Source organism: Muscardinus avellanarius, assembly GCF_963383645.1.
Source record: "Muscardinus avellanarius genome assembly, chromosome: 21".
NCBI classification, from domain to species: Eukaryota; Metazoa; Chordata; class Mammalia; order Rodentia; family Gliridae; genus Muscardinus; species Muscardinus avellanarius.
This window is the reverse complement of record NC_137807.1, coordinates 6,645,071-6,666,503: the sequence shown is the minus strand read 5'-3', so window position 1 is coordinate 6,666,503 and position 21,433 is coordinate 6,645,071. Positions and strand designations below refer to the sequence as shown.

At 49.1% G+C, this 21,433-nt stretch overlaps 1 protein-coding gene across 1 annotated transcript in view; it reads left to right on the top strand.

Moving 5' to 3' along the window:
- The window catches only part of POLE (DNA polymerase epsilon, catalytic subunit), a gene marked incomplete at both ends in the record, with an annotated part of 44,813 nt that overhangs the window by 3,438 nt on the left and 19,942 nt on the right, over nucleotides 1-21,433 (top strand). Inside the window, 29 exons of the mRNA XM_080717494.1 lie at nucleotides 401-542; nucleotides 1,222-1,302; nucleotides 1,686-1,730; nucleotides 1,861-1,953; nucleotides 2,237-2,391; nucleotides 4,078-4,219; nucleotides 4,332-4,412; nucleotides 6,986-7,093; nucleotides 7,355-7,465; nucleotides 7,738-7,823; nucleotides 8,058-8,177; nucleotides 8,912-9,044; nucleotides 9,311-9,424; nucleotides 9,736-9,948; nucleotides 10,285-10,392; nucleotides 10,546-10,674; nucleotides 10,766-10,868; nucleotides 10,956-11,102; nucleotides 11,347-11,492; nucleotides 11,949-12,097; nucleotides 13,126-13,218; nucleotides 13,422-13,566; nucleotides 15,507-15,664; nucleotides 16,017-16,212; nucleotides 17,116-17,330; nucleotides 18,661-18,763; nucleotides 19,559-19,639; nucleotides 19,728-19,850; nucleotides 20,880-21,092. Of these exons, the coding sequence (XP_080573620.1) occupies nucleotides 401-542; nucleotides 1,222-1,302; nucleotides 1,686-1,730; nucleotides 1,861-1,953; nucleotides 2,237-2,391; nucleotides 4,078-4,219; nucleotides 4,332-4,412; nucleotides 6,986-7,093; nucleotides 7,355-7,465; nucleotides 7,738-7,823; nucleotides 8,058-8,177; nucleotides 8,912-9,044; nucleotides 9,311-9,424; nucleotides 9,736-9,948; nucleotides 10,285-10,392; nucleotides 10,546-10,674; nucleotides 10,766-10,868; nucleotides 10,956-11,102; nucleotides 11,347-11,492; nucleotides 11,949-12,097; nucleotides 13,126-13,218; nucleotides 13,422-13,566; nucleotides 15,507-15,664; nucleotides 16,017-16,212; nucleotides 17,116-17,330; nucleotides 18,661-18,763; nucleotides 19,559-19,639; nucleotides 19,728-19,850; nucleotides 20,880-21,092 (3,733 nt within the window). The remainder of the gene's footprint in view (nucleotides 1-400; nucleotides 543-1,221; nucleotides 1,303-1,685; nucleotides 1,731-1,860; nucleotides 1,954-2,236; nucleotides 2,392-4,077; nucleotides 4,220-4,331; nucleotides 4,413-6,985; nucleotides 7,094-7,354; nucleotides 7,466-7,737; nucleotides 7,824-8,057; nucleotides 8,178-8,911; nucleotides 9,045-9,310; nucleotides 9,425-9,735; nucleotides 9,949-10,284; nucleotides 10,393-10,545; nucleotides 10,675-10,765; nucleotides 10,869-10,955; nucleotides 11,103-11,346; nucleotides 11,493-11,948; nucleotides 12,098-13,125; nucleotides 13,219-13,421; nucleotides 13,567-15,506; nucleotides 15,665-16,016; nucleotides 16,213-17,115; nucleotides 17,331-18,660; nucleotides 18,764-19,558; nucleotides 19,640-19,727; nucleotides 19,851-20,879; nucleotides 21,093-21,433) is intronic.

The following is a 21,433-nucleotide window of genomic DNA, read 5'->3' as shown; positions in this document are numbered from 1 at the left end:
ACAGGATCTCGCTAAGTTGCTGAGGTGGACCTCGAATGTGTGAGCCTCCTATCTCAGCCTCCCAAGTACTGGAATTAAAGACTTGCATCACCATGCCTATTTTTTTTTTTAATTTCTCTGGGATAAATATCTGATGTTTATGCATTTTTAGTGTCCCACAAGACAGTAGCATCTTGCCAAAACTGTTTTGGTTAGTGTTCTGATTACAAAATCAAATAGGTTTTTAAGGACCTGCCTTCATCCTGATTTCCCCAAGTCCTGTACTTCTTGAGCCTTTTTACCATTCTTGAGGTTTTTCCGGGAAGCATGTCTCACATATTGGAACCATGTGCTAGAGGAGTTGAAGGTTGTGGGTGAGTGGTGCTATGAAGTGAGACCTGGACTCCCATCTTCCACTCAGGGATGAAGGTTCCTCTTCCTCGGCCTCAGCGCTCAAGCGCCTGGAGCGGAGTCAGTGGACAGACAAGATGGACCTGCGGTTTGGTTTCGAGAGGCCCAAGGAGCCTGGCGAGAAGACTGGCTGGCTTATCAACATGCACCCTGTAAGCTCCTGTGCCCTCAGGAGCTCCTGCACCCCTTCTCGTAGTGCAGCCCTTGTTGGAGGAGCAGGTGGCAGTTGGGGGGACCTGAGGTCTAGGTGATACAAGTGGGAGATCTGTTGTTTACTGCTCTCCTCCTCTGGTTGTTAACATCATTGAGGGCCACGAGAAGCCACTGTGGGAAGACAAAGATAAGGGGTGTCCTCACTGGCCATCAGAATAAAGTTTTCAAGTATTATGAAGGAAAAGTTGAGAGAAACCCCCATTTGGGAAGTGTTATGATGCCGTGTTTTTTTTTTTTTTTTTGGTGGTACTGTGGTTCCTGGAAGTCCTTCTACCTCCGGGCTACACTTCCACGGGATATACTCCCCAGACCTATTTTTTTTTTTTTAACTTTATGTGGAAACAGGGTCTCTCAAGCCAGCGAGGCTGGCTCCGAACCAGCGCGATCCTCCTGCCTCTGCCTCCCAAGCGCGGGGATTACAAGCGTGCGCCACCACGCCCGGCGCCGTTCTTATTATGAATGAGACTGGTGGTATTTATGCACGTGTGGGGTTAAGAGCTAGATGTGACAGTTTGGTTTTTAAAGTGCTCAGCTTCCCAAAGAGTAGCTGGAAAGGGCCTATTGGATAATCTGCCTGTGTAGAGAATAATCTACCTGTGTTGACTGATTCTTTTGCAGACTGAGGTTTTAGATGAAGATAGGCGCTTAGTCAGCGCAGTGGATTACTACTTTATTCAAGATGATGGGAGCAGATTTAAGGTAAGCCCCTGTCCCCAAGAATCTAAAACCAACTGATGAGGTACATCTGCACAAAATGACAGGCATTCACTTAGCTCTAGCTGTCAGTGAAGGATCAAAAGGGTTCTAGCTGCCTCCAATCTGTCAGGAACACATGTTGCCTCAGTCAGATCTAGGATATCCAAAGGGAGGTTGCACAGACCTTCGGTCTGTCTTGTGTCTGATAGGTCTTGTCCCTGAGATTCATGCAGAGCAGAACTTCCTATGTGCTCTCCCTCCTGAGAGTTTTCAAGGCCCAGGATACCTTGGATCTGGGCTGTTCCTGGGTTATTCCTACAAAGCCTGTCTTCACTTTGCTTTCTCTTTTTTCCTCGACTGTCTGGATGGATTGGTGACTCTTCCAGGTGGCCTTGCCCTATAAGCCCTATTTCTACATTGCCACCAGAAAGGTAAGTCGTTTGTAGAATCAGGTCAGCTGATCTCTGCCTTGTTCTGTGGTGGATCTTAGAGCTGGGAGATAGACCAGGAAGGAAGTAGATCTTACTAATGGAAAGTCCTTTCCTTCTGAACCTGATTTAGGGATGTGAACGAGAAGTTTCATCTTTTCTCTCCAAGAAATTTCAGGGCAAAATTGCAAAAGTAGAGACTGTCCCCAAAGAGGACCTGGACTTGGTGAGTACCATCCCAAGACGTTCCAGGGGCAAATGAGGCCTGTGCCCACACTGCCCACAGCAGGTGAGATTGGAAGAATCGGGTCATTTGTTGCGTGGTAGGATAGCAAGGGGGATGGTCTCTTCAGGAGCCTTCAGTGGCTTTAGTTCGTGCTGCGTACAGAGGTGGAAGAGATGTTTTGGAGCCACTAGTCTTTGGCTCCTGGTATTTACCTTAGGTCTTTTGTGTTCACCATGAGGTCTTATTTCTCTGGAACTCATGAGCATGATCTCTCACTTTTCAGCCAAATCACTTAGTGGGTTTGAAACGTAATTACATCAAGCTGTCCTTCCACACTGTGGAAGACCTTGTCAAGGTGAGGAAGGAGATTTCCCCTGCTGTGAAGAAGAACCGGGAGCAAGACCATGCCAGTGATGTGTACACAGCTATGCTCTCCAGGTAAACGTCCTTCTTGTCCAGCATGGCAAGATGGATGGGAAGTGGGAAAATGCCCAATAAATAGTTAGTGATGACTCTGCTCAGTGTGGAAACAGGTGAGCAATTAGGTAGCAGGGTTTTTTGTAAAAACTTCCCTGCTGTTTTTTTTCTTTTCCTGGGTGTTTTGTTTTATAGTCTTCCTGAACCCAGGGGCATTCTATCTCTGAGCTATACCCCCAGACCTTTTTATTTTTTCTTTTTTTTTTTGGTGGTACTGGGGGTGGAACCCAGAGGCTTTCTACCTTCGGGCTATACTCCCAGACCTTTTTTATATTTTATTTGGAAACAGGGTCTCACTAAGTTGCTGAGAGCCTCACTAAGTAGCTCAGGCTGCCTTCGAACCCGTGCGATCCTCCAGTTTCAGCCTCCCAAGCGCGGGGATTACAAGCGTGCGCCACCATGCCCAGCTTTATTTTTTCTTTTGAAACAGGGTCTGGCTAGTTTGCTCAGTCTCAATAAGTTGTTGAAGCTGGTCTTGAACTTGTGATCCTCCTGTCCCAACCTCACAAGTGCTGGGATACATGTGTGTACCACCACGCCTAGCTAGAAGTTTTCATATGCTGTTTGTATCAAATAAATATTGGCTTCCTGGGTTTAGTTTTGTTTTGTGCCATAGCTCTCTTTTTTCCCTTTTCCTTCTTTGTTGATGATTGCACCCAAGGTCTTGTACATTCTAGGCAAGTGCTACTTTTATTGGTACATTGTAATTGTATATCATAGTGAAAGTCAAAGCGATGCATTCATACCTGCACACATCACTTGTATTTCCCCCACATCCAACCCTGCTCTCCCTCTTTCCTCCTAGTATATGTTGGTGAGGTTGGTAGTATGGCATAGCATTATTGGCACGTATGGGCATGGCATTATTGGAACTGTTCCCTCCCTCAAACCCGTGTCCCCCTCCCGCATGCCCCTTCCACTGTTCTACTGGACTCTCTCTTTTGTGTGTGTGGGGGGGGGGGGTCAGGGGATGGAGCCCAGGGGCATTCGACCTCCGAGCTACAGCCCCTGCCCTATTTTTCTTTATTTTGAAACCGGGTCTCACTGAGTTGCAGAGGGCCTCACTAAGTAGCTGAGGCTGGCCACGAACCACGATCCTCCGGTCGCAGCCTCCCGAATGCTGGGATCACAAGCGTGCGCCACCACGCCAGGCTTTGCTTTCTCTTTTGACTGAAGGCCCTTTTGTTTTCTCTTTTCTCTCTAGCTTCCACATCTGAGAGAAAACATGTTACCCTTGGCTTTCTGAGATTGGCTGATTTTACCTAGCGTAATATTTTCTGATTCCATTATTGTCCTGCAAATGACAATTTGAACTTTTTGAAAAAGAACTTTGTTCTTTATGCCTGAGTAAAAGTCCATTGCGTGTATCTACCACATACATACACTCACTAGGCTGCTGAGAGTTTCACTTATTGCTAAGGCTGTCCTTAAACCTGTGATCCTCCTGTCTCAGCTTCCCAAGAACTGGGATTCCGGGAGTGTACCACAGTGCCTGGCCAAGGCCATTTGTTGAGGGACTGCCCTGGTCCTCTCTGCCTCCTCAGTTTGCCCTTTGGGTTTACTTGAGGTGGACTCTGGTCTTTGCCCCTCTGTCCCCTAGCAGAACATTGTTGAGTTAACTACGCTCTCTGTCTGCTTATTTCCTAGTGTTCTGCAAGGAGGCAATGCGATTACTGATGAAGAAGAAACCTCTAAGAAGATAGCTGACCAGTTGGACAACATAGTAGACATGCGCGAGTATGATGTCCCCTACCATATCCGCCTCTCCATCGACCTCAAGATCCACGTGGTGAGGGGGCTGGCAGGCTGCTGCTTGGGTGCGGGTCCTGACAACTAGAAGGTGGGGCAGATGAATCCATAGCTGGACAGGAATCTCTGGTAATGCACTGTACGTTTTGCAGGCTCATTGGTACAATGTCAGGTACAGAGGAAGTGCTTTTCCAGTGGAAATCACCCGCCGAGATGACCTCGTTGAACGACCAGTAAGTACTGCGTAAATTTACTCCATACTAAAATTTCACCTTAGCCGGGCGTGGTGGCGCACGCTTGTAATCCCCGCGCTTGGGAGGCTGAGACAGGAGGATCGCACAGGTTCGAAGCTAGCCTCAACTACTTAGTGAGGCTCTCAGCAACTTAGTGAGACCCTGTTTCCAAATAATATATTTAAAAAAAGGTCTGGGAGTATAGCCCGGAGGTAGAAAGCCTCTGGGTTCCACCCCCAGTACCACCAAAAAATAAATGAATAAATTAAAATTTCACCTTATTTTCTCAAGAGGTCAGATTGGGTGCAGAAAGGTAAATTTGATTTAGAGATTTTTTTTGCTTATTTTTCCTCAAATACTTATATAAAGAATTAGGGAGTTATTATTATTAATTTATTTGTTTATTTTTGCCATAATGGGGCTGGAACATTTGACTTCCAAGCTACACTTCCAGCCCTATTTTTTATTCTATATTTTGAAATAGGGTCTCACTGAGTTGCAAAGGGCCTTACTAAGTAGCTGAGGCTGTCCCCGAACCACGATCCTCCTATCTCAGCCTCCCAAATGCTTGGATGACAAGTTTGCGCCACTCTACCCGGCTGGGAGTTAAAATTTTTTATCAGCCTCTGACAGAGTATAATTTCGTAATATGACATTAGTATTTGAGCTAGGCTGGATTTGGAGCTTTGTGGGGAAGCCCTGACTTTGTGAGTAGTTGGTTGCATGGTGACTGGTGACAAATGGGTTTATAACTGGAAGGCCTTGGTTCATTTGTGTTTTGGTGATCTTGAGACAATAGCCTTTGCTTAGTTTTCTCTTTTTTTTTTTTAACGTGTCTGGGGATGAAACCCAGTGGCATTCGACCTCCAAGCTACACGCCCTGCCCTCTTTTTTTTTTTTTTTTTTTTTTTTTTATTCTTTGTTTTGAAACAGGGTCTCACTAAGTTATTGAGTGCCTCACTAAGTAGCTAAGGCTGTCCGCAAACCACGATCCTCTGGTCTCAGCCTCCCAAATGCTGGGATTACACACATGCGCCACCACGCCCGGTTCCCAAGGGCATTCTACCTCTGAGCTACACCCCCAGCCCTATTTTTTATTCTTTATTTTTTATTTTTTTTGGTGGTACTGGGGTTCCTGGAAGCCCTTCTACCTCTGGGCTACACTCCCAGACCTATTTTATATTTTTTATTTATTTGGAAACAGTGTCTCTTAAGCCAGCGAGGCTGATTATGAACTTGTGCGATCCTCCTGTCTCTGCTTCCTAAGCACGGGGATTACAAGCGTGCACCACCACACCCGGCTTTTTTTTTTTTTTAATTTTTTTGGTGGTACTGGGGTTTCTGGAAGCCCTTCTACCTCCGGGCTACACTCCCAGACCTATTTTTACATTTTTATTTGGAAACAGGGTCTCCCAAGCCAGCGTGCGCTGGCTTCGAACCTGCGCGATCCTCCTGTCTCTGCCTCCCAAGCGTGGGGATTACAAGTGTGCGCCACCACGCCCGGCCTTATTCTTTATTTTGAAACAGGATCTAAGTAGTAATTGAGGCAGTCTGCAAACCGTGATCCTCCTGTCTCAGCCTCCCAAATGCTGGGATTACAAGTGTGCACCACCACACCTGGCTAGTTTTCTCGTTTTTAAAGTGAAAGTGTGTCAGCTTTGCCACAGGCATCCGTGAGGGTTATCATAAAGCTCTAAATGAGGCAGTGCAATCCAGGCATATTGGCGCACACCTATAATTCCAGTACTTGGGAGGCTGAGACAGGAGGATTACAGGTCCAATGCCAGCCTTAGTTACTTAGTGACGTTCTCAGCAACTTAGACCCTGTTTCAAAATAAAATGGGTCTGGAGATGTAGCTTAGAAGTGGAACACCCCTGGGTTCAATCTCTACTACCATCAAAAAAAAAGAGACAGAGAAACAGTACATTTTAAAGAGTGTTGAGAACCTGGTGTGGTGGCATGGGCCTATAATCCCAGGTTTGAGGACAGCCTCAGCAAGTAGTGAGACTTTGATCAACCTAGAGAGACCCTGTTTCAAAATAAAAAATAGTGCTGGAGCCAGGCTTGATGGTACATGCTTGTAATCCCAGTAGGTGGGAGGCTGAGACAGGAGAATCACGGGTTCAAAGCCGGCCTGGGCAACTCAGCAAGGCTCTCAGCAATGTAGTGAGACTCTGTTTCCAAGTAAGAAATAAAGTTGAGTTGGGGTAAAATGAAAGTTGATCTTGGAAGTAGAATGCCTCTGGATTTAATCCCTAACACCAAAAAGAAAAAAGAGGGCTGGGCTGTAGCTCTGAGGTAGAATGCCCCTGGACTCAATCCCTAGTACCACCGAAAGTAAATGAAGAGTGTTGAGACTCAAGCGTCTGACCAGCTCTGTCCTTCACTCATGTTTTGGTTTCCATAGCATCAGTGGACCATGCATATCTGTCAGGGTCAGTCCATCTCAGGTGTCTCTCTCTCCTTTAGGAGTAGCCGTGGAACAGGCTGGCTCTGGGTGTCCTGCCTGGGAGCAGGTGTCCAGATGTTGGCTGGCTTTGTGTTGACTTCGTGTTACGTTTCACCTCTCTAGGACCCTGTGGTTTTGGCGTTTGACATTGAGACAACCAAACTGCCTCTCAAATTTCCTGACGCTGAGACAGACCAGATAATGATGATTTCCTACATGATCGACGGCCAGGTGAGTGGAGTGACTTCTGAGAAGTTGCTCCCTGGGGCGGGGAGCGTGTGTGCTCCACCCCGGTTAGTGTTTGCTGAGTGGAGCAAGAATGTGATTAGCAAGCTGTCTGACACCCAGCCACCCTGTCCTCCTCATGGAAGCCTGAGACCTGTCTTCACACTGCCACAGAGCCCTTTGTAATGAGTTTCTGGGCAGTGTTGGGAGGCCGTGTCCCAGCTTTGCTGTCTCTGACTTGTGTTGACTGCTAATGAACTTTGCCAGGGTTACCTCATCACTAACAGGGAGATTGTTTCCGAAGATATTGAAGATTTCGAATTTACCCCTAAGCCAGAATATGAAGGGCCATTTTGTGTCTTCAATGAACCAGATGAGGTAAGGAGACATCACTGAGGAAACTGCCCTACATCGGCACAAAGTGGGAAGAACGTGCGTGCTGGTCCTTTTGAGGCCTTGGTAGCTAGAGTCGGGGCTGCAGCTCGTGAAGTGTTCTTTTCAGTATGAAGTCCTCTTCCACATCAGAGACTGGGGTGGGTTATGAGCGTAGCTCTGATACAAGGGTGCTTTTCTGAACTTTGTGGTAGTATTTGGAAGTAGCTAGAAACCGGAGCAGTAGCCCTCTGATTGCTGTGGTCTGTTGGGCCCAGGTCCATCTAATCCAGAGATGGTTTGAGCACGTGCAGGAGACGAAGCCCACCATCATGGTCACCTACAACGGGGACTTTTTTGACTGGTGAGCCTAATGTCCCACTTGTGGTAACTGAAGAGCATTAGGGAGAAGAGGGTGTAGGAGCGATGGTGGTGGTAGCATCAGTAGGTTTCTCGTGCTGATGGAGGAGAGCTGATGTAAGGAGTTCCTGTTTACTCTGGGGACTCCTGGGATCAGTCTTCCTTGTGTCTGAGGAGAAGTGAAGGAAGGAGAGTTAGAGACTAGCCTGTACCATTGCGTTTCCTCTTTCATCCCTAGGCCATTTGTGGAGGCCAGGGCAGCGGTCCATGGCCTGAGCATGTACCAGGAAATAGGCTTCCAGAAGGACAGCCAGGGGGAGTACAAGGCCCCACAGTGCATCCACATGGACTGCCTCAGGTAAGGCACACGCAGGGCTGGCAGCTCTTCGCTGGCCTCGGGTGAGGCCTGAATGCGCTGTGCAGGCCGGAGGGGAGCGCCTCTGAGAAGCAGCTCTGGGCCACCCTGCAGGGCCTCGTGATGTGCTGCATCTGGCTGTGCTGACCCTGTTTAGTCAGCAGACATTGAACATAGGGGTGGGGGCCAGACCAGAAGGAAGTGGTGGCAGAGCAAAGTTCCAGCACTCGCCTCGCTTCAGTCAGAGTGTGGTGGCACGTGGGACTCACAGGAGAAGCCCGGTGCTCAGACGAGTGGGTGTGCTCCCAGCTGAGGGACGGTGTGTGGGAGCGCAGAGGTTCGTGGTGTTTGGGGGCTCAGGCACGTTTTGGGAGGATGCGCTTGGTTGTGGAAGTGCAGAGGGCAGGCTAGAATTGACTTCTGTGCTAGCCTAGGTGAGCAGGTGGGCTCGCCACCATCATGGTGCCTCTGGAGCATTTGAGTCCTGACCACCTTCCCGCCTGTTTCACACTGGCATGTCAACACATGGGACAGAGAGGAGGCCAGGAGGCTGGGGTTGGTCCTAGCATGAAGAGTCATCTGGGAAATTGGCTGGGTCGGTTGAAGGGTTGTGGAGGCCTGCACTGTGGTTCCTAGCATCAGTTTCTTGAATACCTGTTAGGATGCTACTTTTCTGGTTGGTGTCCATTTTCTCGACCTCTTAGTTAGCATCACCTTTGCATCTGCTCTCCTCTCAGGTGGGTAAAGAGAGACAGCTACCTTCCGGTGGGTAGTCACAACCTCAAGGCAGCTGCCAAGGCCAAGCTTGGCTACGACCCTGTGGAGCTAGACCCCGAGGACATGTGCCGGATGGCCACCGAGCAGCCCCAGGCACGTGAGCCATGTCCCAGCTCCCCTTGCAGCCGTGAGGTCATGCAAGTTCCAGGCAGAGAGGCCAGGTCACCAGCTTTCTGGCCTCACCCCACTCTGGACTGAGCTCCCTCTGGATGTCTTTGTTTTCTTCTGTACCTGCTCTGTGTGGTGAGCTGGTGGGCCTGCCAGCACTTGCCTCCTCGCTGAGCTCTGTCTTCTGTGCCTCATGTGTTTTCCAGACCCTCGGGTTTTGATGGCAGTGCTCTCTAACGTTCTCTCCACAGACTCTGGCCACATATTCAGTGTCAGATGCTGTTGCTACTTACTACCTGTACATGAAGTATGTCCATCCCTTCATATTTGCCCTGTGTACCATCATTCCTATGGAGCCTGATGAGGTCAGTGTCCTGCTGCTTCTCCTCTCAGAGGTCCTGTTCCCTAAGAATGCCTGGTGTCTCTGAGGAGGGCTCTGGGGAGGTAGCAGTAGAATTTTGGTGTGTCACTGCGGTCCTTCAGGGAGCCTGGAGGCCTAGAGTGGCACCCTAGCTTGAGAATAAACACAGGAGGAAGAATCTGCAGCCCCTGGCTAGTAGGCTTTCCCTCCCTTCACATGGCAGTCAAGTTTAGGTGCCTATCTGGTAGGTGTTGGGCTTTGCCTGGGAGTCGGGCCTTTGACTGAGGATTTAGAGACGCGGTGTCTTTTCGGCAGGTGCTACGAAAGGGCTCAGGCACGCTGTGCGAGGCCTTGTTGATGGTACAGGCCTTCCACGCCAACATTGTCTTCCCTAACAAGCAAGAGCAAGAGTTCAACAAGCTGACAGACGATGGGCACGTGCTGGATGCTGAGACCTACGTGGGGGGCCACGTGGAGGCCCTCGAGTCTGGTGTCTTCCGCAGTGACATCCCCTGCAGGTTTAGGATGGTGCGCCTCCCTCCTGCGTTTTCCTCATATTCTGCTTCCCTGGCTCTGCACCGGGGTAGGGCCCAGAAGCCTCGGGCTGCAGTAGAGTTCCTTCTCCCCATCCTCTGCAGTGCCTGGGGTGGTTTCTCTGGCCTGGCTCCCCGGCTCACGTAGGACAGGCCTCCAGTTGGTGCTTCCCAAGCCCATAGTGCACTTCTGGAGCATTCTCTCTAGCATGTCTTGCCTTGTGCGTGATGTACAGCGGGCTCTGCGTGGCGGGTAGCTGCAGGTCGCACCTCAGCAGGTCAGCATAAGCTGTGCTTTCCTTCTGACGCATGTCCTCTCACGCTGCTCTAGAATCCTGCTGCCTTCGACTTCCTGCTGCAGCGAGTTGAAAAGACCATGCGCCATGCTCTCGAGGAAGAGGAGAAGGTGCCCGTGGAGCAGGCCACCAACTTTCAAGAGGTGAAGCGAGGGGTGGTCTGTGTTGCTTCGCCTCGGCCCTGGGTGTGGTGACTGTCATGCTGTTTGGGGGTCTGCAGCGCTGTCATTTTATCCTATGTCTACCTGGCCCTTATATTGGCCACTAACATCCCTTTACTTCCCCTTTCTCTGTAGGTGTGTGATCAGATTAAGGCTAAGCTCACCTCCCTGAAAGATGTTCCCAACCGAATTGAGTGTCCCCTTATCTACCACCTGGACGTGGGGGCCATGTACCCCAACATCATCCTGACAAACCGCCTACAGGTAAGCCCTCACTTCCCACCTCAACACTTGGGCTCTGTGCAGACCCTAATTGCCTTCTGGCCCTCTCCCTCTCTCCTCCCCTCTTTTGCAGCCTTCTGCCATGGTGGATGAGGCCACCTGTGCTGCCTGTGACTTTAACAAGCCTGGAGCCAACTGCCAGAGGAAGATGGCTTGGCAGTGGAGGGGCGAGTTCAGTGAGTGCTGGACCCAGGGGGTCAACAGGGCAGGCTGGGCCCAGACTCTGCTCCTCTTTGGAACCTGTCCCATTATCTCCTTCCCAGTGCCAGCCAGTCGCAGTGAATACCATCGGATCCAGCACCAGCTGGAGTCAGAGAAGTTCCCTCCCTTGTTTCCGGAGGGGCCAGCGCGGGCCTTTCATGAGCTGTCCCGTGAGGAGCAGGCTAAATATGAGAAGCGGAGGCTGGCAGGTGAGTTCCTAGTAAGGCCACAGGACAGCTTTTGGATCTTATGTTGTAAATGATGTTTTTTCTATGGTCTTGGTCTCTTTGTACCTAGGGGCTGTGCCTTTTGCTGATCAACTAGCAGCACATCTGGGTTTTCGGTTCCTGTGTGTTAATTTAGAAAACTGGCCTCCATATCCCTGTATGCTCCCTCTTTTGTGTCTGGAAGGTCCTAACGCCCCTGCTTCACCATTCCCAATTGTGCCTGTAGATTACTGCCGGAAAGCCTATAAGAAGATCCACGTCACCAAGGTGGAGGAGCGCCTCACTACCATCTGCCAGCGGGAAAACTCCTTCTATGTGGACACAGTGCGTGCCTTCCGGGACAGGCGCTACGAGTTCAAAGGTCTGCACAAGGTGAGGTGCGAGGATTCTTGCTTGGTTCTATAGAGATGTTCTTGGCCTTCACTGGCACAATACCCGGGTAATAATTACACAGCTGTCTTTAAGCTTGAAGAATCAATGGCTACAAAGTATGTAGGCCTTCATTCGCCTTGGCCTGCGGCCTTAGAGCTATTCTGAACAATTGTTTCTGAAGTAGTCCTTCAGAGCAGTGGTCAACAAACTACAGCAGGGCCGGCTCTTGATTTAAAGAGTTTTGCTGGAACCTAGTTGCCTTTATGGGTGAGACCCTTTTTTAAAATTAAAGAATAATATAGGGCTGGGGGTGTAGCTTGGAGCCAGAATGCCTTTGGTTCCATCCCCAGTATCACAAATAAGTAAACAAGTAAATAAATATTAAAAATTTGGCCTATTAGCCCTGTAGACTGTGGGGGAGGACCTGTGAGGTGCTCAAAGCTCCTGTGGTTCCAGGTGTGGAAAAAGAAGCTCTCAGCAGCTGTGGAAGCAGGTGACGCAGCTGAGGTGAAGCGCTGCAGAAACATGGAGGTCCTGTATGAATCGCTGCAGCTGGCTCACAAATGCATCCTCAACTCCTTCTACGGCTACGTCATGCGCAAGGGGTATGGCTGCGCCTGGTGCTGGGGGGCGAATGATTCATGAGGAGTGGGGGTTCAGATGCCTGAGGCTTGAGCTCGGGGAAGGGAACCGCACTCTTCTGTTCAGCAAATGCTAGACGCGGCTCAGGGTGGAACTGCTGGAAGAGTTGTGCTGCTAGGAAGCTGGCATGAGCGCTGTGGGAGGGCTGCAGATGCACCTCCGCCAGTTTCAACACAATTATGTCACTTAGTGTGCTGTCACTTGGGGGAGTGGAAAGGCTCTTCGGTGGTTGCTCAGCAACACCAGATGTGTTCAAAGTGTGGGCAGTGGCATGACCAGCAAGGGGCATAGAGTCACCTGGGTTTCAGGATCTTAAAATAAGGTGGAGGCTTTCCAGGAGAGTAGGAAGCAGGTTCAGGTGGTGTGGGTGCTGTGGCCTGGGCTGTCTTCCTTGGACCAAGCTGGTCAAAGCCTAGGGAAAGCAGGACGCTGGCATGGAGCATGCGGGGCAAGGGGCCTATCCTCGGGTGATGTGGAGGGAACATTGTTGGTGCTTGTTCATAAAAGAGTGGACACGTTGGCTGCTGCTGGGCAGAAGGTGGAGCAGGAGCGGAGAAGCAGGGCAAGGGGAGGAGGGCAGCCCAGAGTAGGCAGTTGGGTGTACTGAGGAGGCTGGGGCGCCTGCCTGGCGAGGGCTTTCAGTTCCTCTGAGAGGATGGTGTTTGGAGGAAGTGTGAAGAAAGTAGAGAAAGCCTGAGATGGGTTAGGGTTTTGAGAGTCCTGCTGGGGTTGGATTGGTGAGCTGATGCCATAGCAGCCTGCTATACCCTTCCAGAACTTTCCTGAGCAATGCTGAGCACCCTGTAGTAGGGTCAGAGACATGTTCTCCTGGTAGAGCCAAATTCTTCCTAGTTTTGTCCTGCTTCAAGCATGTCTGGCCGTTCCCGTCGGCCCTCCTGGGGAAAGGGTGTCCCTCCTTCCCTTCTTTGAGTCCCTGTAGAGGGAACCTGGCATCGGCTTGCCCACCACAGGCTGTGGCTGTACTTCCCAGGGCTCGCTGGTACTCCATGGAGATGGCTGGCATCGTCTGCTTCACAGGGGCCAACATCATCACCCAAGCACGGGAGCTGATCGAGCAGATTGGGTACGTGCAGCCTGGCATCCGCTGCGGGGCTCGCAGCAAGGAAGGGGAGGGACAGTCCGGGGAAGGAATGAAGGCTGAAAGGTCTTTTTGTGGGAAGGTGGAGCTGCGTTTGATGTCGGTATGCTCCAGGGATTTGACGCTTGGTTCTTCAGTTCATGTGCCACAGCCATGTCTGAGGCCTTAACTTCTTTCTTTCTCTGAAGGAGGCCCTTAGAACTGGACACAGATGGAATATGGTGTGTCCTGCCCAACAGCTTCCCAGAAAACTTTGTCATTAAGACAACCAATGCAAAGAAGCCTAAGGTGACCATCTCCTACCCTGGGGCCATGTTGAATATCATGGTCAAGGTGAGTGTGTCTCAAGCACTCGGCCCTCGTACGAGCTCTTGAGCAAAACTCTGGAATGTAATTTCCCCGGCTCTCTGCAAGCGCCTCACATCAAACAGTCCTAATCCATCCACACTCCCTCAACAAGTCAAGCCGTTTTCTGGTTGCCATGTCAAAAGTTGCCCAGTGAGCTCTTTCTCTTTCAGCATAGCACCCAAGCTGTTTTTGCTTTTGCTTTTTTTTTTTTCTTTAATAATTTTAAACTTACAGAAAATAATAAAAGTAGTACAGAGAATTTCTATACATTCTGCTTCTCCTAACATTAACATCTATGTAAACCACAGTAAAACCAAGAGAAGCACATGTTGGTGCGCTCTGTAACTAAACTACGCTTCACTTGAATCCTTTGGTCTGCTGTCTTTCGTTTTTCTTGCATCCCAGGGGCCTATACTGTGTCCCCTCTACCCTGGGGACAGTGCCTGGCCCTTTCCCAGTAGATCAGACGTGACAGCCCTTGATCTGGAGTTGTCTGTTGTTTCTCAATACAAGGTGAGTTACTGGGGCTCTCTTGGAGGACCACCGCAGGAGTGATGCTCCACCATCGCATCCTTTGGGGCATGTTGTATTGGCATTTATGAAGATGTTGGCTTCATCACCAGGTAGAGGAGCCTGGCCACTCTGCCGTGAGGTTCCTAGTCTCCTTCCTACATGCTAAGAAATTGCCCAGGAGAGAGGGTCAGGCTTCCCCTTGTGGAGGAGGGGCCTCAGAACATCCGGGTGGATGTTGGAGCCACCATGGTGGTCAACAGGTATTCTAGAGATGTTTTGATACCTGCAGTGACCCCATTGCTCTTTGAGTTTTGGCCCACTAACTGAGCATGGACTGGTAGGTCTCACCTGCAGCCACCATAGTTTCCTGTGGTGATTTTCCTGCATGGCAGTGTGCTGTTTTCTCCCATTCGTTCTACTTTTACTAACTGGAATTTTGTAAGCCAGCGTTGTCACCCTTTTCTCCCATACTTCCCCTTATTTATTCATTGACCTGCTTATTTACATCAACATGGATTTGCGGGCATTTATTGTACCGAGGGTTATATCCAGCGTGACCTCCGTATGTATTGTCATTCATATTGTACCGAGGGTTATATCCAGCGTGACCTCCATATTCATTGTCATTCAGATGCCCACCACTGGCTGTTGGAGCTCCTTCACATTTGCCTGGTTTCTGGGTTTTGTCTTTTGTGTTTGGAGCACTCTCTTGTTTCTCAATACTATAAGACGCTGCAGCCTCCTCCTGTGTTTTCCTTGGTCCAGCCCGGTAGTCCGGCAGTTCTCCAAGAGCTCCTCTCCTTCTGAAACCCTAGCAACCCCTAATGTGTGGTTGGTTGGTTTGGTACTAGAGGTTGAACTCGGCATACTACCTCTAAGCTATACCCCCAACCCTATTTTATTTATTTATTTATTTATTTATTTATTTATTTATTTATTTATTTATTTTGCGGTACTGGGGATGGAACCCAGGGGCATTCTACCTCTGAGTGACACCCCCGAGCCCTATTTTTTATTCTTTATTTTGAAACAGGATCTCACTGAGTTGCACGGGGCCTCACTAAGTAGCTGAGGCTGGCCTAAACCTGCACAATCCTCCTGTCTCAGACTCCCAAATGCTGGAATTACAAGCATGCGCCACCACACCCAGCCTATTTTATTTTTTACTTGAAAATAGGGTCTCAATAAGTAGCAGAGGACCTCACTAAATTGTTGAGGCTGGCCTCCAAACCATGATCCTCCTGTCTCAGCCTCCCAAGTGCTGGGGTTAGAGGCGTGCACCACCACACCCTGCTGAGTGGCCACATTTAAAAGGCGCCCACCAAAGTGCTGTCCCACCTTTGAGGGACATTACGGTTTCCAGGTGTGTACGTTGACAAGTGAAGCTGCTCCTTCTTGCTCTTGTTTCTCAGGAAGGCTTCACCAACGACCAGTATCAGGAGCTGGCAGAGCCTTCCTCACTCACCTATGTCACCCGCTCAGAGAATAGCATCTTTTTTGAGGTTGATGGACCCTACCTTGCCATGATCCTCCCGGCCTCCAAGGAAGAAGGAAAGAAACTGAAGAAAAGGTAGGGATCTTATAGTCTGTGCTCTGAAGGAACTACACTAACATGGATCAAGCGTATTCCAATCTAGAAGGTGGGCCCAGAGGAGGGTTACAGAACTAGGTGTGTGTGGTTTTTGTATTGGATCAGTTTGAAAGAACCGGGACACCAGTACACCAGCTCTTTTTGCAACCCGATACACTCTGCTTCTAGGGGTAGCAGGCCTCGGATCAGTCATGCCTGTTTTTGAGAGCCTCGATCTGAGGGGAGAGTGATGCTTTGCTGGCTGGTGGGCAATGGCAGGGTCAGGAGGGACGAGGAAGGCAGAGGCGCCAGCGCCCCTGGTGTGCTCACTGTAGAGCCCTCCTCTCTCCAGATATGCTGTGTTCAATGAGGATGGTTCCCTGGCTGAGCTAAAGGGCTTCGAGGTCAAGCGCCGTGGGGAGCTGCAGCTGATCAAAATCTTCCAGTCCTCAGTGTTTGAGGCCTTCCTCAAGGGCAGCACCCTAGAGGAAGTGTATGGCTCTGTGGCCAAGGTGGCTGACTACTGGCTGGATGTGTTGTATAGCAAGGTAAGGACCCATCTCCCTCTCTAGTGGGTTCTGGGGGATAAAGCATCCCACAGGAAAGGGACCTGTGCGCCCTGGATTCCTGGAGAGCAGGTGACAGATGAGCCTGGCTCATCTGATGAGATACTGACTCCCTTAGCACCATTGCCCCTGAAATTCCCTTCTACTTCTGTGTCCAGTGGCAACTCTGAAGGAAACTTATTTTTTTTGAAACAAGGGATTAATTAAGCCCAGGAGTATTGTGTCACTGAGCTACATCCTCAATCTTTTTTGTTTTTTATTTGGGGACAATGTCTTGCTAAGTTGCTGAGGTTGGCCTCAAACTTGTGATCCTCCTGCCTACGCCTCCCACGTTCCTGGGATTTGTGCCACCATGTCCACTTTTCCTTCAAGACAGATATTACCAGTTTCTACCATCTTGTCCATAGCAGCTCTCTCCTCCTCTACTTTTTTCCCCCTTGATACTGGGAGTTGAACCGAGGGGCATTCTACCTCTGAGCCACACTCCAGCCCTATTTTTTTGTTCTTTATTTTAAAACAGGGTCTCACTAAGTTGCGGGGGGCCTCACTAAGTAGCTGAGGCTGGCTGCGAACCATGATCTTCCTGTCTCAGTCTCCCAAGTACTAGGATTATAAGCGTGCACCACCACGCTCAGCTTCTCCATTCTTGATGCTTCTCATTCATATATGTTTCTTGTGCAGCTTAATAGAATAAAAGCTAAGGTTTTGTGCTCCTCCTTTTTAAGATATTACTGTTTAGTAATATGAGAGCCCTTTGAAAGTACAGGTCCTGCCTTCCGCTCTCAGGCCAGAGGTGTGCATGACCCCCAGGATCAGCGTCCTGAGTGGGCTCAGGCTCCATCCTTCTTGGCATCTGCACTGGTAGTCCACCCATTGCTTCCCTAGGCAGCCAACATGCCCGATTCTGAGCTGTTTGAGCTAATCTCTGAGAACCGCTCAATGTCTCGGAAGCTGGAAGATTATGGGGAGCAGAAGTCCACATCCATCAGCACAGCAAAGCGCCTGGCCGAATTCCTGGGAGACCAGATGGTTAAGGATGCAGGTTTGAGCTGCCGCTATATCATCTCCCGCAAACCTGAGGGCTCGCCTGTAACTGAGAGGTGAGGCTGCCTTCGAAAACTGCACGTTGGCTTTGCACACCACTGGTGGTGGATCAGGTGCTTCCTCTGGAAGAACATAGCTGGTAGAAGAGGAAAGAAGGCCTGCTGGGGTCCTGGCAGGACCTTGAGAGGGCATGTGAACCTGGGGAACCTGGGTGTGAGGGCCATCAGCCCCATCACCATGCCCGGCTTCTAAATTTCTTTATGATGTTTCACAATAGAAAGTATTCGTGTGGTGAAAGAAGAAGAGACATTGAGAGCTGCCAGTTGCCTTTTAGTGACAGGAGAGCTAGCTCATTCTTTCAAGAAGATGCCTACTCTCTCTGTTACCCGATGAGTAACATTTGAGAAATGTTCGTTTGTATCATCCAAGTGAACATGTTCTCTGTGAACTTGCAAACAGCTATGGGCAGTGGCTGTACTAATAACAGACCAAGTCGGGGGCGAGGGGGAATGAATGGAGGAGGCACTTCCATTGACGTCACATGCACATGTGAGAATACCAGTGTCGATCTCACTAGTCCATTTGGAGAAGAGGGGATGGGAAAAGAGCTCACCAAGTGCTGGTGCATGTCAATCCCTATCACTCTGAACTATACTGTGATGAGACTAATACACCAATAAAAAGAAGACCAAATGAACCAGATATGCCGGTGCACCCTATAATACTTGGGATGCGAGACAAGAGGATCGCAGGTTCGAAGCTAGCCTCGGCAACTTAGCAAGAGCCTACTTTGAAATAAAAAAAAAAATAGGGCTGGGATGATAGCTTGGAGATGGAATACCCCTGGATTTTATCCCTAGCATCACACACACACACACACACACACACACACACACACACACACACAAGAACCCCCCAGAAGTGTGGTGGGGGGTGCGTTAACCTCAGTCTTTTATTGCTTTTTTCTTTTTTGTGTGTGTTGCACTGAGAATGAAACCCAAGGGTTTTCTACCTCCAGGCTACACTCCCAGACCTATTTTATATTTTATTTAGAAATAGGGTCTCACTAAGTAGCTGAGGCTGGCTTCGAACCTATGAGATCCTCCTGTCTCAGCCTCCCAAGTACTGGGATTACAAGAATGCACCACCATGCCCGGCTAACCTCAGTCTTTTAATATGATAGAATACTACTTGGTAATTGAGTATCATAGACATAATATGTTTATATTGTAAATGTGTATAAGATATAGTTTAGATAAAATATCAACATTTAAAAATAGGGTTCATGTTACAAACCAGTGGAGTCTTTCATACATGTTTTATTAGAACTGTACTGGGATTTAGGGTGATTTCATTTTTAGTTTTACTCCTTTCTTCCTCGCCCAGGGCCATCCCCCTTGCCATTTTCCAAGCAGAGCCCACAGTGAGGAAGCACTTTCTCCGGAAATGGCTTAAGAGTTCCTCCCTTCAGGACTTTGATATTCGGACAGTAAGTACCAATTTTATTCTGCTCTTTTTTGGGGGAAGAGCATTAGAGATCAAACCTGGGTAGAGGGGGATCTACCTCTGAGCTATACCCCCAGCCTTTATTATTTTTTAAATTTTTTTAGACAGTTTCACTAAGTTGCTCAGGCTGGCCTCGAACCTGCAATCCTTCTGTTTCAGCTTCACACGTACTGGGATTATAGACTTGTGCCACCATGCCTGGCTTTTTCTACTCTTAAAAAGTGTAGGAGAAACTGAGCATGGTGGCACATGCTTATAATCACAGCATTTGGGAGACTGAGAAGGAGGATCTAGGTTCATGGCCAGCTCAGCTACTTAGTGAGGCCCTTTGCAACTCAGTGAGACCCTATTCCAAAATAAAGACTAAAAAAACGGGGCTGGGGGTGTAGCTCAGAGGTAGAGTGCCCACGGGTTCTATCCCCAGTGCTGCAAAAAAAGAAAAAATAAGTGTAGGAGAAAGCAAGTTCGAGCATAATATCCTTGACCTGATCTCTGTTTTCTCTGGAGTTTTCACTCCTGACTTTAGGTACAAAAGGAAACGCGAAGTGCCGGGAGGCCCTTCAACTATTCTCATGGGTAGATAAGGCTAAGAGTCTGGCTCAGCCACCTGCTAGCTTATGATTTTGGGGGAGTCATGTCAGCCCTCTACCAAGTTTCCTCTAAAATGGGCACCTGGCGTCATGTAATGCCTAGAAGATTAGAGATGTGCCGCGTTTAGCAGCACAGTGCTCCGTGTAGGGTAAAGCTGCTGTTTCTCGTTGTGTTTCTGTGTGTGCAGATTCTAGACTGGGACTACTACATTGAGCGCCTGGGGAGCACCATCCAGAAGATCATCACCATCCCTGCGGCTCTACAGCAGGTGAGCCTGAGAGCAGTGGGCGCAGGCAGCCTGGCTGCAGCCAGAGCAGCCGGACCAGGGCCTGTCCTCATCCTCGTCTCCTGTACAGGTAAAGAACCCAGTGCCACGCGTCAAGCACCCGGACTGGCTGCACAAGAAGCTGCTGGAGAAGAGTGATGTCTATAAGCAGAAGAAGATCAGTGAGCTGTTTGTCCTTGAGGGCAAGAGACAGGTGATAGGCCAGGACACACGGCGCCAGAATCCTGGAGCTGTGACCCAGAATGTTGCTTAATGCCTCTCAACTTTAATTTCCACTCTAAAATCTCATTCTGCCTCTAAGATCAATTTTACTTTTTATTTTGAAAGAGGATCTCACTAAGTTTTAGCTCAGGGCCTTGCTAAGTTATTGAGGATGGCCTCAAACCTGTGATCCTCCTATCTGAGCCTCCCAAGTACTGGCATTACTGGTGTGCCCCCAGATCCGCTTTTTTTTTTTTTTTTTTTTTTGGTGGGTCTGGGGATGGAACCCAGGGGCATTAGACCTCTGAGCTATACCCCCTACCCTATTTTTATTATTTATTTTGAAACAGGGTCTCATTGAGTTGCAAAGGGCCTCACTAAGTAGCTGAGGCTGTCTGTGAACTATGATCCTCCTATCTCAGCTGGGATTATAAGCATGCAACACCACACTGGGCTCCAGATCAGTTTTTTATTTTATTTATTTTTTTAGTGTGTGTGTGTGTGTGTGTGTGTGTGTGTGTGTGTGTGTGTGTGTGAGTGAGTGTGTTACTGTGGATTGAACCCATGTGGATTCTACCTCTGAGCTAGACCCCTAGCCTTATTTTTCTTTTTTTTTTAACTAGGGATTGAACCCAGAGGCATCCTATCTCCAACCTACACCTTACCACCCCAGCTTTATTTTTTATTTGGAAACAGGGTCTTACTAGGTTGTACTGAGACTAACTGCAAACCTGTGATCCTTCTGTCTTAGCCTCCCAAGTACTGGAATCATAAGCATATGCTACCATGCTTGGCTGAATTTTTTATTTCTTAAAGAAAACAAGCATTCTGTGGCAATCATGGTGAAATACAAACATTTACCTATTGGTGGCTCTTGAATGGTGTTATTTCTGAACCTTCATGTTTGAGTAGTTCACTTAGTCTGTAAGTTAACCTCTTGTTTCAGGTATCGTGCTTGTATTGAATTCTAGAGGTAGAATCTCGAGTTCCTGAGTCTTAAGGCTTGCTTGGGTCTCCCCAGATTGTGATGGCCCAGGCTACAGAAGACAGCCCGGGGCCAGGTGCTCCCGATATCGAGGACTTCGGCCTCACAAAGCCATCCCCATTGGCAATCCCAGTTGCTACTAAGAGGAAGCGTGTCCTTTGGGAGAGCCAAGAAGAATCTCAGGACCTTGCACAGACTATGCCCTGGCAGGAGATCTTGGGGCAGCCTCCTGCGTTGGGAACCACTCAGGTGAGAACAAGAAGCGGCTGGAGGGACATATGGAAGGTTGCGGTGGTATGGTATCCCTCTAAGAGTCTGTTTCACAGTGTAGGAGCCCTAAGGCAAGGCTTGGCCCCTGGGAAAATTGGATATGAAAATGCCCAGTCATAGCTAGATTTGGTGGTACATGCCTGTAATCAGTACTTGGGAGGCTGAGACAGGAGGACCATAGGTTCAGAGCCAGCCTTGGCAACTTAGCGAGGCCCTCAGCAACTTAATGAGACCCTGTTTTCAAATTAAAAAACAAAATCTGAGGGTATAGCTTGAAGGTAGAATGCCCCTGAGTTCAGTTCCCAGCAACACATACACAC